This window comes from Symphodus melops, assembly GCF_947650265.1.
Source record: "Symphodus melops genome assembly, chromosome: 5".
NCBI lineage: Eukaryota > Metazoa > Chordata > Actinopteri > Labriformes > Labridae > Symphodus > Symphodus melops.
In genome coordinates, this window is record NC_136695.1 from 2785945 (window position 1) to 2803645 (window position 17701).

Sequence of the window (17701 nt, forward strand, 5' to 3'; positions counted from 1 at the left end):
ATAAAACAAAAAGTATATCAAAAGCATTTCATACTTTACTTGTGTTTAACTTATACTCAGATACCAATTTGTAAACATTTTTAAAACATAAATGAAACAGCATTTTTACCCATATTTATATAATATATTTAAGCGCTCCACGATCAAGACATCTGATTGGTCAGTGGGCTGGAGATTTTCACAGTTTGATCTCCTATCTCCATCATAACCAGCTCCGGAGCAGGTTAGATATGCAGCATAAGTTACCGTGGCCATATAAACAGGTAAGAAGTGAACGACCCTCGTAGGAGTAAAAGCCCAGAGTTAACCCTGAAATACCCGGCATAGCCCAAAGTCCTTCTTCATGATACATGCCCCAGGTTAATGATGGGAGCTGAATGAAAAGCACTGGTTTGACTGGTGTGCTTGATGATCTCTTAAATATTTAGATGCATGTGAAACCTGGGTATCTTACATAATAGAAAGCTTACATTTTTCACTACTAAGTCTCCTGAATTACTGGAAAGCGATCTTCATGTCTTACAACCACGCCCGCAGTGGATCTCTGGAGGATTCTGAGATGCAGCTCAGCCTCATCAAGATGAACCATGCATTTTTTTTCAATAGTCTATTTTTTTTTTCTAAACGTGTTCAGAACAGTTTTGAAATTAAAATCATGTAACCGCTCGTTCACCACATTTGACTCTTGTGCTGTCAGAATGTCATTTTAAAGAACTGGTTCGGTAACTGCTGTCAGTCTGAGATGTTAATCCTTTTTTTATTTTTAAGAATACAGTCGGTGTTCTTGTGCAGGTTTCAATCTGAGCCCTCAGGCCATCAAAATCTCCATGGAGGCCAACAGAGCCAAAGGTCGAATCGACTTCGACGACTTCATCAACTTACGCATCAGAATCAGAGCTCTGACTGGTGAATGAACTGGAGAAGAGTAAATGATGGAGAGAAGGTGGACTGTTGAAGGTTTTTAGAGGTGTTAAATATATTCAGCTGGAGGCAAGACTCGTCAAACCTCTCTACAAACTGATCACTGAGCGGGCTGTGGTTAGTCTCATTCTCTTGAAGAAAAAAAAAAGGTGTGATTAGCTCATGTCTCCATCCACACACACTGTAGGGGGGTGAATGTTTTAATCACTCATCAGTTTTGAAGAAACAGAAAAATAAATACAGAAAAATAATAACTGTATTTATATAGCACCTTTTAAAACACAGGTTTACAAAGTGCTTTACATTAATAAAAACAAGAACAAACATAAACAACAACAGGAACATGACAAATTCAAGAACAGTAAGTGAAACTACTTATATTTATTATTATTAATTAAACTCCAGGGTGATTTTATTTCAATATTTTCCTCACAAAAAGTGATAAGCGTTATAGGCGGCTCTGATATCTGATTGGCCGAGTAGATGTCACATGGTCCCTGACGTCCAATCAGAGCACAGCAGAGTGGGTCGCGGTGAGGAAACAAGACATTTAACAATCGACCAAAGGTTTCATTACCTTCCTGTCTGTTTCTGGTCGGTTCACCTGAACTATCCTCTTCTCCCTCCAGACTCCTTTATAAAACTTCATAATCGTTTATTTCACGTCGTCTCTGTGTGTTTGTTTGTACGTCAGCGGACACGCCCTCTGGACTTAAGGAGTCACAACGACGGCTTGAATTTGATGAAATAACCCTTTAAAAGACTGAAGACATGGCATATCCAGGATACGGAGCTGCTCCCGGAGGGGTAAGAAACCTTCACAATGTACTTGAATATCGTACCTAACAATTATTATGTTTACTTAGTACCGTCCTGTCCCGGGTCGGTCGGGAGTTAATCGCGTCCAAGCAAACCGGAAGTTGTTAAAAGTCCAACAATGCATCAGGCTGCACGTGAATCTACCTGTGATTGATCGATTACATGTTTGTGTCGTGTGGAGATTATTCCAGAGAACTATTTATATTTTGTATTAGTACATTGTTCTCTAATTGTTTCCATACATATTTAATTAAACACGTCACACTCCTTATATGGTTAGTGGAAGGAGTGTTCCGGTGTTATGTCGAGAAATGTATACCTGCCGAATTTTGCCCCCGGTAATAAAAGTTAAACCATTCTAACCAGAGTCTGCTGGGGCCCTCCAACCACTATAATTATATTATTATACCGTATATATTATTATATTGAGTCACAACACTTCAGGACAGTGACAGTGAGGGCCCTCAGATGGGGCCCCACTAGGGAGGGTTCCTACTGTCATTGTGAAAATGTGCACATTTTGAGCTACTGCTGTTGTTTGGCTCTTTAAAGCCCCATTTAACACCCGGGTCACTTCGGTTTGGTACTGTACCGTTTTATTGGCGTTTCCACTGTCAAAATAAGGGTTCTAACGGCCCTATTAAATGGTTCCTTTTATTTACTGAGTCCCGTTCTTCTTCTTTGAACTTAAATGAACAGTGGACTACACTGAATTGGGCTGCTATGATGTCACACGACTTCAATTCAATTCAAAAAACTTTATTTGTCCCTGTGGGGCAATTTCACAGCTATCGCCATCTGGCTTACACCCTGTTTATTAAATAAGGCGACTGTTGGCGTACCAAACTGTACTGAACCAAGCCGGACTGCTTGGTGGAAACGGGGCTGCCGTTCGCTGCCGTTGCCTGTGGACAAGCAGCGCCTGTGGTTCTAACTCTGCTCTTTGAGGAGCGTGTGTTTTTCAGCACCTGTCTTTAAAATCAACCAGTTAATGAATTCTAAAATACTTTGTGGACAAATTCAATAACAGTTCAAAGAGCTTTACACAGGAGTGTGAGACTGAGTCACAAAAGGTATTGTAATAATAATAATATTAAAGAGCGATGCATCGGTTCAACATCGGTGTCTCTGCAGATATCCGCCCTGTAATGTGTCCTAACGTCTCAGATGAACATTGACGCACCGAGTCAGAGAAGAGCTGAAGATGAAGTCCGCTGATGAACAAACTCTGACTTGATTTTATTATTAAACACGAGAGAAAATGATGCATCATGGGAGTCTGACACCAAAAATAAAAGAAGTCCTGAAACAAACATCGGTATCGGCCCTGATTCTCCAGATCGCTGCTTCTCTAATAAAAAAAAACTTTATTTATAAAGCACATCTCAGCGACAAGGCAACTCAAAGTGCTTCACCCCAGAAAAGTTTTTAAAACTGACTTCATATAGAAAAACAATCAAGTGAAACAGAGGCTGAAATATAAATCAGTGTTATGAAATAAAAGAAGTCAGAGTGCAGAGTTCTGGTGGACTCCATCTTTCAGGATCCAAAGAAAAGAATCACTCCACTGAACTATGATATATAAATGACTGAAGAGCAGGACTTTCCTTCTCCTCTCCTGTCAACATGTCGGACCAAGATATGATCATAGAAACTTTATTTATACAGAGCACCTTTTCAAACGGACGTTTAAAAAGTGTGTCGACGGACAAAACAAACATCTGGTGACCTCACAGAGGAGAACAACAGTTTACATGACACACACACACACACACACACACACACACACACACACACTCTTTCAGGATTCAATGGGTGTGTGTCGTCCTCTTCTATTGTTGTTGGAAGGCGTGTGATGACCTCACGGCGAGGATGGGTGTGGAGAGGCCATTTATTTGGGCATCTGTGTCGGTAATGTGACGTGCACGTTTGACCCGGTTTGTGACGGCGAGCTGAGAGACACCGTGCAGTCCTCTGAGTCTGCAGACGACGGGCGGCCTTAAGTGGCTTCTTTTAATGAACGGACTTTGAGCGTTTTCTTTTCTGGAGTTCCGACTCCTGGACACCGACTCGTTCACACCCTGCTGTGACGAGACCGCCAGTAACATCAAGTAACCCTGAAAAAACACCACCGACTCTACCCACTGAGCCACAGCCACCCTCTGAACTGTGTGTGTGTGTGTGTGTGTGTGTGTGTGTGTGTGTGTGTGTGTGTGTGTGTGTGTGTGTGTGTGTGTGTGTGTGTGTGTGTGTGTGTGTGTGTGTGTGTGTGTGTGTGTGTGTGTGTGTGTGTGTGTGTGTGTGTGTGTGTGTGTGTGTGTGTGTGTGTGTGTGTGTGTGTGTGTGTGTGTGTGTCAGAGACGTCTGTAAAAATAAAAGGAGCAAAGAAGACTCGCCAGACGGGTCTGAAAGAGCAGCTGAAGATAAAACGTGTTTAAGGACGTAAGAAGACGGCATAGAAAATAAAATACAATCACAAGTGAGGAAGGGTGGAGATCTTTTCTGTCAAGGTCCATGAAGCAAACACACACACACACACACACACACACACAGATAACACCAGATCAGTCGTTCATGTCTGTGAAGGCGCTGAGTCCGCTCAGGTGGACTTTGTGCTGCGGGCGGCAGACGTGGATTAACCTCGAGCGGTTCGGGAGTTTCGTGCTGCGAGTGAGACGTTTATGATCGTCACTGGAGATAAAGTTTATGATTTCAAGTGGTGAAAAAAACAACAGACTGAGCTCTGTTGCAGGCGCACATTACAAGTTGAGCCAGAAGCAGCTCCTGGTTCACTCCCAGAATTACAGCTGCTGATGATGTTTTAGATTTGTAGAGATGAAATCATAATCTTCTGTCTCTCTCTGTAGCAGGATCCTCTGTACGGATACTTTGCAGCTGTAGCTGGACAGGTAACCACCCACTCCTGCACTAACAACATGAAGGGACTCAATACACCTGCATAAAGGTTCTGTGGAGTCATCAGTTTCCCTTCCTCCTCTTTGACTCTCACAGGACGGACAGATCTCTGCAGACGAGCTGCAGCGCTGCCTCACGCAGTCCGGCATCGCTGGATCGTACAAACGTAAGATCCTCGTTACATATCCTCTCCAGCACACGACCGCAGGTCTGAGACGCACGTTCTCCTGATGCCGTGCTTTAAAAAGGCCCAGCATGCATCAGTGTTTTTAAACTGAGCGAGGCGTAAACGACAAGTGAGCGTCTGTTCTGTCAACAACAACAGAAGTCTGTTTCAGTTTGGACTGAGAGTGTTAGCATGTGCGCTAACAGTCTGTGTTTTTCTTCCTCAGCTTTCAGCCTGGAGACCTGCAGGCTGATGATCAGCATGCTGGATGTATCCTTCACACATCAGCCCGAAGCTCTTTTGACACATCGACTTCTAGAAGACGTCACGCAGACACGCAGCTTCTTAAATTCGATGTGCCAATCACAGTTTTCACCGTTACGTCAGTGCTGCACTTTTGAATATTCACAACATCCTCAAAAGAGCGACGAAGAACAGAAACGTTCATGAAGCCGTTTCATCACGTGCACACAGTCTGTGGTCATTAGACAGACGCAGGATATTAACATCACTCCCGTTTCCACACGCTCTTCATTAGATGTCCTTAGGGTGTGAAATACCCGGTGACAAACACGGGCGGGGGGAGGGGCTTAAAAAAATCAAGAGTGCCGAATCACAGCAGCTGCACAAAACAGGAAAATATATCGTTTGTAGTGGATCTCTCTCTCTCTCTCTCTCTCTCTCTCTCTCTCTCTCTCTCTCTCTCTCGATCTCTCTCTCTCTCTCTCTCTCTCTCTCTCTTCCACCGCAGAGTATTAAGTCAGTTGCAGGTGATTTCCCCCCCCCCCCAACATGTTGCTGTTGAGGTTTTCAGGGGGGTTCAGGTGTCAGTCAGGTGTGTCAGACCTGTATTTCACACCCTGGATCTCCTCACACCTCGGCTCATGTGGATGCGACTTTGCAGGATATTTACTGTTGGTCTGGAAGGGAAAACTCACAGGTGACACTCGGCCTGTTTGAGTTCACTAAAAGTTTAACAGGAGTGATGACTGACTCACAACGCGTACGATGGAAACAACAACCGCACGCTGTGTGCACCGCCACGTTTTAAAATCTAACCACACGGGAGACAACAGAGCGCCTTCCTCTGACATGAGACGTCTCTGTGCTGTCACATCTGAACTCCACTTCTCCTGCTCGCAGTTTAGAAAAAACACAAAGTCAGCTAAAGAGTTTTAAAAGAGCAGACGAGAGGGAGCGAACTGAAGCGTCGTCAAAGTTTAACATCCATCGTTAGATGAACTTTGTGATAAAGCAGTCACACTCGAACGATCTTTCACACTTCCTGCTTTCCGTCTTGTTGGAGGTTTTCTTCCTTCCTGTTCAGTTGAATGTGAAGTGGTCATGGTCTCTGGTTTGGCTCCTTGACTGAGTGTGTCAGCGGGACATGTCGGGCACCATGGGCTTTCATGAGTTCAAGGAACTGTCCAACGTCCTGAACGGCTGGAAGGCCACCTTCATGTCCTACGACCGCGACCGCAGTGGAACGGTGGAGGGTCCTGAGCTGCAGCACGCCCTCACCGCCATGGGTAAACCAACGGACCAACATCCAGACACTTAAACTGTTTCTGTCACGATGATCCGTGTCAGACGTGAATCCTTCTTCAGTGAGTCTCGTCTCGTTTGTGCTCGTGCAGGTTTTAATCTGAGCCCTCAGGCCATGAACATCATCATGAAGCGCAACAGCACCAACGGTCAAATCGGCTTCGACGACTTCATCACCTGTTGCATCAGAATCAGAGCTCTGACTGGTGAGTGAGCTGCAGACAAACATGAAGGCTGAGACGGACACCTGCAGGTTTAATGTCTTTATAATAATAATAATAATATAGACAGAAAGCTGGTTCCCAGAGGAGCTCCACTTCCTCACATCATGACCTAAAGACCAGCCTGTGAGCGAGGAACACTTCTCACCAGCGTCCTGAATTTGAACACAAACTCCTCAATGTACAGGGAGAAAAAAAACGGCCTAAAGATTGACAACTGATTTTGTTATCGTGAAAACATCTTTAGTCATATCGCCCAGGCCTCACATCACGTACCATGTGAACTACAGCCTCCTTTAAAAATCATCACACCACACAGGAGAGGACAGAACACCTTTTTTCTAACCTGAGGTTTAAACCACACGTTGAACAACAACATGCAGGAAACCTCTGTACTCGAGTTCAACCTTTCACTTCTCCCTCTTCAACTTTCACAAAAGCCAAAATCAACTTCCCCTTTAAATTACACACGAGCATCCTGAACTAGAAACACGCAACGTCTCCTACAGTATGTAGAGGGAGGAAGACCACACGTGTCAGATTATAGCTTCAAAATGCATCACAGCCCGTCTCGAGGACAACCAGTGAAATACACTCACACACACACACACACACACACACACACACACACAGTGTACAAATACAGCTTTCACACTCGTGTTTTAGAGGTTAAATATATTCAGCCCGTCTCCTCGACTTCTCTCTACAAACTGACCAATGAGCAGGCTCACAACAAACACAGTCACCAGCTTACTCTATAATAGATCCATCATGTGTAAAGAATGAACAGACAAGGTGACAGCACACCCTTGTGGAGAAGCAGTGGAAGTGCACTTTACGTCAGACAGTCTCTGTGTCTCAGCCCTCCAGATTTTTACTGAAGTCAAACTGTTCAACACGCCTCCTGGTCAGGAAGTGTCATGATGGTCAGATTAAAGCGTTCACGTTTCTTCTTCGTTGGTGTTTTTCAGATCAGTTCCGGAGGAGAGACACGAGCCAGACTGGACAGGCCATGTTTCAGTACGATGACGTGAGTCTGCGCCGCCTTTCATTTCTCCTCAAACATTCAACATCCAAACGTAGATCTTCAGATCGTGCATTAAGTTGCATCAAAAGTCACGGACACACTTTCTAGATTTATTTCATCAACGGCAACCGAAGTTGTGATTTCAGCCTGATTTTTTTTTTTTAAGAGCTGCCGTTTGAGTTCACGACTCGATGGCGCGTCGTTAGTTATGCAGAGTTCGCCGAGGCCTGACAGCCAATCACAGCCCGATTAGCTGCTTCAAACCGGTCGGATGATTTTCTAACTGTGTTTGATTGAACACTCGCACGGTGAGAGCCGATTCTCCAACTTCAGGACTTTTTGTTTCCCCGACTGGGTCTGCGTCTGAAATCATATTCTGACCTTTAGACAGCTGCTGTGAACAAGATGACCTCAAAAGATCCCAGCTGGATGACTGATTCTCTCTCTCTCTCTCTCTCTCTCTCTCTCTGTAGTTCATGCAGGTCACCATGAGTCTATGAAGAGGAAACGACTGAACAAAGGGAACACCGGCCTTTTTTTTAAAAAACACTCATTTTAACACCATGTTATTTTTTTTCTATGTGTATTTTTTTTTTTTTTTTTTCCTCATTGTTGTATTAACAGTAAACATCACATTCCATTTTATTAAATCTTAAACACATGTAGGTGCATGATGACGTATATTTAAAACGTGTGGTAACCAGCTTGTGTAACCTCGGGCTGTATTAACAACAAACCCCCTGCAGTGTACAGACGGGGTTATTATCACTTTTACATTTAAAGCTTTTTACCTCCAGAGAAACCAAAATCCAAACCGACAATTTAGTATAAACATTCAAACATGTATGACATGAATAAAGTCTCAAACTGGCTTGTTTTCTCTTCCTTCGTGTCCTCACTGGGTTTTTTTTTTTGCTGCGACATTGTTCCGTTTTTATCCACAAATCTACAATTCAACATCATCAGTTCAAGCTGATTTGAGAGCCTGTCCTCCACCAAGAAACGACTCCACTGCTCGTTTGTGTAAGCGTCAAATTACAATCCATATTTATGTTTTAGAGTCAAGCGCCCTCTAGTGGACGTATAAATAACCTCGATCCGGTGAATGTGTGTTCCCCTAACCCAAGTCCAAGTCCAAGCTAGCTAACTTAACAGTTAATTAGCACTTACCTTGGTAAGCACATCAAGCTGTGTGACGGGTTTATTGAGGAAACGCTCCTATAGGTCGTATTACATGACGTTACAGTGATTTGGGGGTCCTTGGGAAACTGTCTCACCTGAAAGGGCTCCATAGTCTAGAAAGCGTTCATTAACATTTGTGGTTTCTTTAAAGGTTCTGTGGCCTCCTTGGATGAGTGGAGCCCAGATCCTCACAGCGTCGCCACGTTTGTTACTGAACAAACAACGATGAAGCGTTTAATCGTTTTAAAGAGTTGTCTTATAAAACTCTGCTCCACCTTGTAGCATAGCATGTTCATTTTGTTGAGAAATTAATATTAACATGAATTTTTTTAACGACTAATCAGGACCATGCACTTTATCAATCTGTTCATTGTAATCATTGTTTTTTCTTAATTTACTGTCTGTAAACTGTTTTAATCTGGACGTGTGCTGCTGCACTCTTGGCCTGCTTAAATAAAGGTTAAATAAAAAATAAAGACAAGATATCACATCACAAGACAAATGTAAAAACGGTTTATTGATCTGACTGATGAGACCAGGTTTCCTTGTTCGAGTTTATTTAATAAAATCAAACGAAACAGAAACTCATAACTTCATATATGAATGAAATCAACAATCTGCGAGCACGAGAATATTCTTCTCTTTCAATCTGTAATGGAAGACAAACTATGTACTCAGCAGTCAACAAAATAAAGTCAGATAAATGAACTATAGAAATAGTATTTCTATATAACTCATCCTCATCTATAGTCAATAAAAGGTCATGTAGTCATAAACATGCTTATTATAAAGTATTGAAGTAACATGTCAGTCCTTTAGTCAATCGTTTCACAACAGTACAGGTAAATTCATAGCTCTTTTATAAAGGGATGTAAGCCTGCCCTAAAGCATCTGAAAACTTCTTTAAAAAATAAATCGGTCTTAAGTTTATCTTAAGTGAGTGTTTGTGCATCGAACCCCCGGCTCTGCTGCAGATTTCTCCTGAAGTTGCTTCTTAAGCGATCTGTTTTCCTCTTCCAGTTTTTCCACACGAGCCTTCAGCGCCTTCGCCTTTAGCTTCCAATAAATGGACGGTTCCTCAGTCGTGGGACTTTTCATGCCACTCGCTGCAAAATATGATCAGACAGATTCAATATTCATATGATTGAGTACACAGGTCAAAGTTTGTAGGCACAGAGGTAACTGTATTTTTATGCTAACAGATGACTGAAGGCTCAACTGGACCTTCATTAATCTGCGTCTTTCAGGCAATACATCTCAGAGAGAGCCAGTGTTCATCACTCTGTAACTTTAAATCCTCACACACATCTTATGAAAATGCATCTGACCCACCATTTATTCCATGCACAGACAAAATAAACACTAAAAGATAAGAAAGTTACTTCAGCAAACAACCTTCATAACTGAACTTTGCTTTTATTAGTCACGGCTACATTTCAATCAATCAATCAATCAATCTTTATTTATATAGCGTCAATTCATAACAGGCGTTATCTCAAGACACTTTACAAAAGCAGGTAAAGGACCTTACTGTTTGTCTGTTAACATTAACAAAAGAGCAGGTAACAAGACCATGCTCATCATTATGTTTACAAAAGCAGGTAAAGGACCTTACTGATGGCTATATTACAAGAGCCCAGCTGAATCCGTCATAGCGTGGCAAGAAAAAACTTCCTTTTAACAGGCAGAAATCTTCAGCAGACCCGGATCATGACGGAACAGCCATCTGCTAAACTGTGCTGGGCTTGAAAATGGGATGGGGGAGATGGGACAAGATGCAGAAAGAAGAATAGGATAGCTTGAAGACATTTAGGGCCTTTATACCACAATTCACCATGGCAACAGCTGAGAAAAAAGAAAAGCGATTCTCGTACTTTAACCCTCTGGATGACCTCTGTTTTCATGCTGACATAGAGCGAATATGAGCAGGTTTTTAATAAGGAAGAAAAAGGAAGACTGCTGCAGCCCAAAGGAGAGGAATGTGTGGGAGAAAACAGCTGGTTTCGTATGTTTATTTAATATTTAATCAGAATTATAATATCACAGGTCCAAACTGCTTGAATGGTATAAAACCTAACATGTACTTGAATTAAAATGCAAGGCCAACTTTAACGAGCGAGCTACTACAGTTAGTTGGTCTGACAACGTTAGTCAGAACATCTAAAGCATGAAGTTAAGAACACTTACTTTTACATTTTTTAACATGAATCTCAGCATTCTCCTTCCTGTCATCACTCTTGGACCTTCGCCGCCGAGCCTTAGGCGTCGTCAGGTGCTTTTTGTCCACGGCGTCACTCCCTCTGGCAGGTGAGAGGCCGATCAGAGATCGCACCTGATGTTGAGGCTGAAAAGAAACGTGAGATAACAATTTTGGTTCACGTGCAAATGAGGCCGAAAGCTGCTTTCTTAATTAAACCATGTTTCTTGTTGGGGTCAATTAAAGTTCAATAAAAAAAAAGAAGTTGGATCTGTTATCCAAAATGTTACGCATAGAACCCATTCATGTAGATCCACTCTAACACCAAGCGGGTTAAATTATGATTTTTCAGCGTTTCTAACAGTAGCTCGGGTTACATGATGCTTTAACAGGACGTCATATCTTTAAGGAAGAACGTCTGTGTAGGTTCTCATCCAGGTCAGTGTATATGTGAAGCCTGATCCAAAGACAACTGGACTGGTTGAAGAGCTTGAAGACATTTCCTCTTTTGTTGCTGAAACGAGTTTGGCCTCGACCAGCCCCAGTCGTCTTGTCAGCTGTCGGAGTCACATGTTCCAAGGTGGGAATGGGGCTTCGGTTGTTTTGGGAGAGAACTGAAAACAGCCTTGTAGGTTGGTGAAAGATGGCGGCTCAGATCAGCACCTTGGTTCAGAGATGGTTTTTTCCACCTGTAGCTGTTAAATGGAACAATGAGGAGGTGTTTGGTTTGCAGCCTGGAGGAGAGGGACGATGCACATCCTCATCCATGAGGGCAGTTTTGTTTGTTTGTTTCTGGGAAAAGTGGTAAGGAAACATGCTTCTTTTTATAATGTTTTAATAAGAGAAGGTATAAAAACCAGTGTTGTGTTTTGGTCACAACATTCGGACACGTCAGGGGGGCAGAGTGAGTATCTCCGGTGTGTGAGTTTTTGTTTTTCTTATCTGGTTATAAACTTATATACTTATTTGTTGCAGAGTGATGTTTGATGTATCATACTGTGGACGTTTGTTACCTGCCAACGGACTGCAGATGTAAATTAGGCTAAAGCTAACTCTGGTGCAATGCATCAAATGATTACATTTATGTTTTTGTTGAACATGGTCCATCACAAATAAAGTTAAGTTGAAATAAAAGTTATGTCTTATCCTCCATTTTTAGTGAAATCACCAGGTGCTGTAGTTGACACGGGGTGCGAGGAAGGATTGGGCCCAGCGTATCAGGCAGGCACAGTGATGTGTATCTTATTCTGAAAGAGCCATGGCCCCTTTAAATGTGTAACTGATGTTGAGGATGTGGTTCTGTATCATGTTGGGATGATGGAAATGTAATAAGGTGACCAACTAATATAGGGGTGTCCAAACTTTTTTTCTTGTGGGCCAAAATTGTCGCGTTAGAATCGCTCACGGGCCACAGGGGTTTTTTTGGTGTTTTTTTTTAAATATTGGAGCTTTTTGTATTTTGACCTCTTCAAAAAATAATGTAAATACACAATAATTAATTGCAGTGTGAAACTGTTGTGTTGTAATTTTTTGGAAAGAATAGTCAGGCTTTTATAGGTCTCCCTCGCTAACATGAAAAAGAAAAAAGAACGAAATATGCCATCTGATGAGGCCTGGGGCCAAAATCTTCTGATTCTTCGATTTGAAGTCAAGGGCCACAAATGGCCCCCGGGCTGCACTTTGGACACCCCTGTACTAATACTTATATTCCTTTGTTTTACTGTTTGTTTCCTTCTGTGTTGATGTTTTTGTTTCTCGTCTACAAATAATCAGCGAGTTTGTCTTCTTCTCTCTCGTCCTTGACTGAAACACCTTTCATACACAAGGGGAGGAGCCTCAACATCGCCATAAGCCATAAGGTGAGTGATAACCCCACACCGACCGTCCGTCTGGAATACGACAGCTCCCTGTGTCAACAGATGGACGATCAACAGGAAGAGTTAGTGCACATTACACACCTTCAGTATGGAGCCCAGGCCTGCTTTATGTCCTCCGACGACCTCCGATGGCTTCTTGAGCGCTCTGTCGAACAAACATGATCCGATGTCAACAGGACTGTTCGAATGTGCAGCTCAACACATTATAGTTAAGATCAGTGTAGTGACCAATTTTAACAAATCCTATTATGTTAAGAAAGGCCACTTTGGTGTTGAATGTGGACGCTGTTTTCATACGCGTGCTCAGCTCTTAAAAAACATAAGAAGGCTGTTGATATACTTTTGGATTTATTCATCCATTTATTGTTCAACTTGCAAAAAATGATCAAAACAAACAAAACAAAAAAGACGAACCACGACGTCAATTGGAATTAAATAAACCCACAAATCCACTTTCTCCTTCTCTTCTCAGGCTGACACACCTGTCCACCTCACCTGGAGCCCTCATTAAAAACACACTTCCCCAGGCTCCCCCTAGTGCCCAGTAAAGGGACTGCATATATAAACAAAGAAAATATGCAACACATAGTTTGGCTCCAACAATCAGGGTTGAATAAATAAATCACACCTGAGTAAAAGTTAAGATGTGAAAGTTACTGAACTGAAAGTAAAAGTCACCTTAAAAAATACGACTTATAAAAGGCTGATTATCAATGTACTTAAGTATTAAAGTATCTGCTGTTAAAAAGTGCTTAAGTGTTAAAAAAAAGTCAAAGTACAAAGAAACAAGATTTTTTTTTTTTTAATGTTTCTGCCTGCAAACTGACTCATTAAAAGCTCTAAATAACAAACACTGACTCCTTAAAGGAATGATTATATGGATGTGTCCACTTTTCTCTTCTTCACTATTTAAACAACGCTTCCTCACTGAAGGACGCGCTCTCATCCTCATCATGCATAATGACTGTCTCCACACGTGGGGATCAACAGCCCGGGACTGAATGAACCTTCAATATTATAGTAGAAATGTTACAGTCATATTTACAGACTTCATTCACAGCTACGACTTCGGTGGGATTGTTTTCCTGATCAGTGAACGTTTGAGAAGGACGTCTGTAATAAACGCTGCAGTTTTTCACTCTTGCTGCGCGTGGTGGTTTGATGGCGTCTTTTTGAATCTTTTGCACAGGTTGTCTGTTTGAGCCGACAGACTCTCTATATTCAGACACTTAAACTTGATACAAACATTTCTAAACAGTGATGTCTCTGTGAGCGTCTCCACAGCACGGTGGGACACGTGTCTTCGTAGTGTAGTGCTTCATGAAGGAGAGCTTACTTCGATCGGGGAGAGAGCGGCGTGTTTTCAGTGTCTTCACGGGTTTGCCTGACGCCTCCACGTCGTGCATCAGAACTTCAAAAAGCAGAAGTTACAAAAATTAAAAAAATCTCAGTTACTGTAACAAGATTTTTTATTAACGATTAATCTATTGCTGTTTTGTCCCTTCAGGCTCTCCGTACATCGTGGTCCTCAGTGTCTCCCTGTAGTCTCAGTGATGTTAAAGAAGACCAGTCCAAAGTCAGATCCACCTGATGACATCACACACTGACCTTTAAGCCTTTTGGGATCACAAACCACTTCCTGTTTCTGTGCTTAGATTCATGTCCTAACCTTCCATCTACAGGAAGGGCCTTACTGTATTTCAAAATAAAATCAAGGTTGAATTCAAAAAGCAAGTTTCAAAATAAAAGTTTATATATATGTATTTTCTTCTATATGTGAGATAATGGGAGTGCTAATAGCCTAGCGGTTTATGACACGCGCCACATGTACGGAGGCTACAGTCCTCATTGTAGCTGCTAACGGGTTAGAATCCGACCTCAGCCCTTTGCTGCACGTCATCCCCAACTCTCACTTCCCAACACTTCCTGTCTTTCTTCTATCTTAAGCTGTCCTCTCCAGCAAAGGACAAACGGGTCAAAAAACTTAAAAAGCGAAATAATGAAATTTAAAAAATGTGATTAAACGCAGTTAAACGCAGAATTGTGATTAAAAATTCAATTGCTTCTCAAACAAATCTTTGTTGACTTACATTGGAGAATTCCTGGATGTGCTGCACATCATGGAGCTCGATGCAGGAGAACTTCGACCTTGATCTTCAGACCTGAAATAAAATGGCACATTGTTTTTAGAATATTTGGCACTTAAGTACGAAGGAAGCTCCTTTGACACTTTCACTTGAACAAACTCTCAGACGGCTCACTTAACAGTCCCAAGTTATGCTGCATTCCTGTGCTGTCTGTGTTTCCACATCGGGGGCAACATATGTTAATGAGAACATCCTTTTCATGGACTCTCGTGTTGTACATCAACTATTTGCTCTCATATAACTTGTGACAGAAACATTTACTCGTCTTCCTCGTAGCATCAACGCTGTTTAGTGCTGTCGATACGACGTTCCGACTTTCCGTTCTGAAATCACGTGAACACACTCCAGTTGGATAAATGACTTCCCAACTCTGAAAAAAAAAACAAATCCTTGTGGACACTTACCATGGAGAATTATTCCCATCAAAAGACAGAGGCTCATACTTTGACATGTCGCTCTTCATGGAGTCACAGCTCGGTGTCGGAGAACTTTGACCTGGTTCTTCAGACCTGAAATAAAGAGGCACATTGTAAAATATTAAGCACTGAGTATTGAGCACTGGACTACTGAGGAGGAGGAGGAGGAGGCTCCTGTGATGAATCCCTCTGAATGCTCACTCTTCATATCTTAAATAAAAGGCACATTGTAAAATATAAAGATCATTTATAGAAATGCTTTTATTAACTTACACTGGGAGTTCTGGGAATGTACTCTGTTCCATGATGTCACTCTTTATGGACACAGAGTTTAGTGAAGGAGATTCGTCTCTGCCCAGTGCTGAAGAAACAACAAGAGAGAATGAATGTCTGAAATAGGGCAACATGAAAGAATGAATGAAACCTTTACTGGAGCTCAGCGCAAGTTCAGACAGGAAGACTGGTTCTATTCTTTCATTCATTCTTAAACCACACCCCCTACTACTCCCTGTTTCTCTCTCAGGCAAGCAGGTGATCATGGGCGTGTATCATCCTGGAATTAACCAACCAGACTCTGCCACGAACTTTCTCTACCAATCAATGGCTTGCTGTCAGTAGTTTAAAAACTCTCTCTCTTCCAGTCATCCTGTAGCTGCAGGCATACGCCGCAACCCTCCTCCACCCGAGTCACCTCCTTCCAGCTCAGCAGAGTCCAGGCCCCGGCTGAAACCCACTCCTCTTCTCAGCCTCCATCCTTTTCACCACCACCAGTGTCTAGACTCCACAGGGGGGCATCCTATCCCGCGTCGGCCTCACCACCCCTCAGAACTCATGAAGTCGTCATGACGGAGTCTAGCCCCCAAAAGACTTTGCACATTTCATTGTAATAAATAATTGTTCATTCTTAATTAAGTCTCTCCTGATTGAACTGCCCATTCTGGGAACTTGAACCAAAAGGATGAAGCCACAGGAGACAGGACAGCACATCAAATAAAATCATAAAGAAGATATTAAAACACAACACTAGATTTCAAGTTTCTATAAAGTGTAAACTTCATCCTGTATGATCAGAGTTTATTAAGCAGCTGAATGCTGTCGTGGTACAAAGACCATGACGCCTGCTTCACCTGCACCATGAAGTCAAGAGTTCATTCTCTGACCAAAGTTGGTGCAGAGGCTCTGCTGTGGTGTTGTTGGCTAAATTCAGGGTGCACTGCTCCACCAGACACGATATGCGGCATATTTTTTTTTCTAATCCAGGGCTGTTCAGTCCGTCCCTCCAACCAGGAAGCACTTAGCTCATATGACCTCTAATTATATATCATAATGTCACAGTAACGCATTAGAGGGAGCGTTTTTATACCAAAGAAAACGACCAGAAGCTTCTTTAGTAATAAAGTCATAAAGGTCGAATAACGTTAATAATAGTGATCGATCTCTTGACCCCCCCCCCCCCTCTCTCTCTCTCTCTCTCCATGCAAACTGAACCAACCTCAGTAACAAAGCATTTCACTACTGAACTACAAAATGAGATATTCCAGTTTGATCACCTGTAATAGACCGACAGTTTAAGAGACTCATTTAGAGAACAGCTTTAGAGAGTAGATATTAGTCACATTACCTTTTTAGCTCCAGGCACGTCGACTGCAGCCGACAGAAGTGAAAGTAAACATCAAACAGGAAATGACGGTCATATGACCATATTAAGCCATATTATTTATTATTTAGTTGCTGCGGCTCCAGTAAATTGAGTGGAACATTTAATTTTTAAGGTGAACGTGTGCTACATTAATTGTGGCAGTTACAATATATCTTAATAAAAAATATTTATTACAATGATGATTTGATTTGATAGAAACTTTGGCGCATGGATGGGAGTCGACTCTGCTGCTGGAGAGGGCGGTGACGGGACGCACGAAAGAACAAGGGAGGAGAAAGAATCATATTTAAAAGGAGAGCTGAACGATGATTGGCTGAAAACGAGGGAGGAACGCCGTGCCATTGGTTAGATGAGGTCCGCTGACAGGACAGCTGATTAGCCCACAGAAAGCCCAAACTGACAGGGTGAATGAGAAAGACCTGAATTGCGGATCACTTAAAGTCTTCCTGACTGAACTTCATTTAACAGAAACTCAGGAGATTTGTTTACCAAATATATTTGTATTTGAAAATTAAGAAGAACACATGGGACTCGCCCAACATTAAGTATTTAGGAATAATCCTCACTAAAGATATGTCACAACTTTTTGAAAACAACTACGTCCTCA

General features: G+C 42.2%; 2 protein-coding genes across 3 annotated transcripts; one reads left to right on the forward strand and one right to left on the reverse strand.

Moving 5' to 3' along the window:
- Positions 1-1418: 1418 nt before the first annotated feature.
- Positions 1419-8486, forward strand: LOC306824725 (sorcin-like). Of its 2 annotated transcripts, none has more exons than XM_079345006.1 (8): positions 1419-1728; positions 4611-4649; positions 4753-4822; positions 5049-5092; positions 6204-6351; positions 6460-6573; positions 7560-7618; positions 8089-8486. In XM_079345006.1, exons 1-8 carry the CDS (start codon positions 1693-1695, stop codon positions 8113-8115), a joined length of 537 nt encoding a protein of 178 aa, XP_079201132.1. In that variant the 5' UTR covers positions 1419-1692; the 3' UTR covers positions 8116-8486. The 2 variants fall into 2 exon arrangements, with proteins under 2 accessions (XP_079201132.1, XP_079201131.1); XM_079345005.1 differs by having other exon boundaries at positions 1420-1728; positions 4608-4649.
- Positions 8487-9337: 851 nt separating this feature from the next.
- Positions 9338-17122, reverse strand: LOC306824720 (uncharacterized protein). The gene is made up of 8 exons (XM_079344993.1): positions 17056-17122; positions 15708-15795; positions 15423-15527; positions 14962-15033; positions 14208-14282; positions 12953-13016; positions 10985-11141; positions 9338-9903 (listed from the first exon to the last, which is right to left on the reverse strand). The coding sequence occupies exons 2-8, from the start codon at positions 15737-15739 to the stop codon at positions 9725-9727; spliced, it is 684 nt and encodes a 227-aa protein (XP_079201119.1). The 5' UTR covers positions 15740-15795; positions 17056-17122; the 3' UTR covers positions 9338-9724.
- Between the last annotated feature and the right edge of the window lie 579 nt (positions 17123-17701).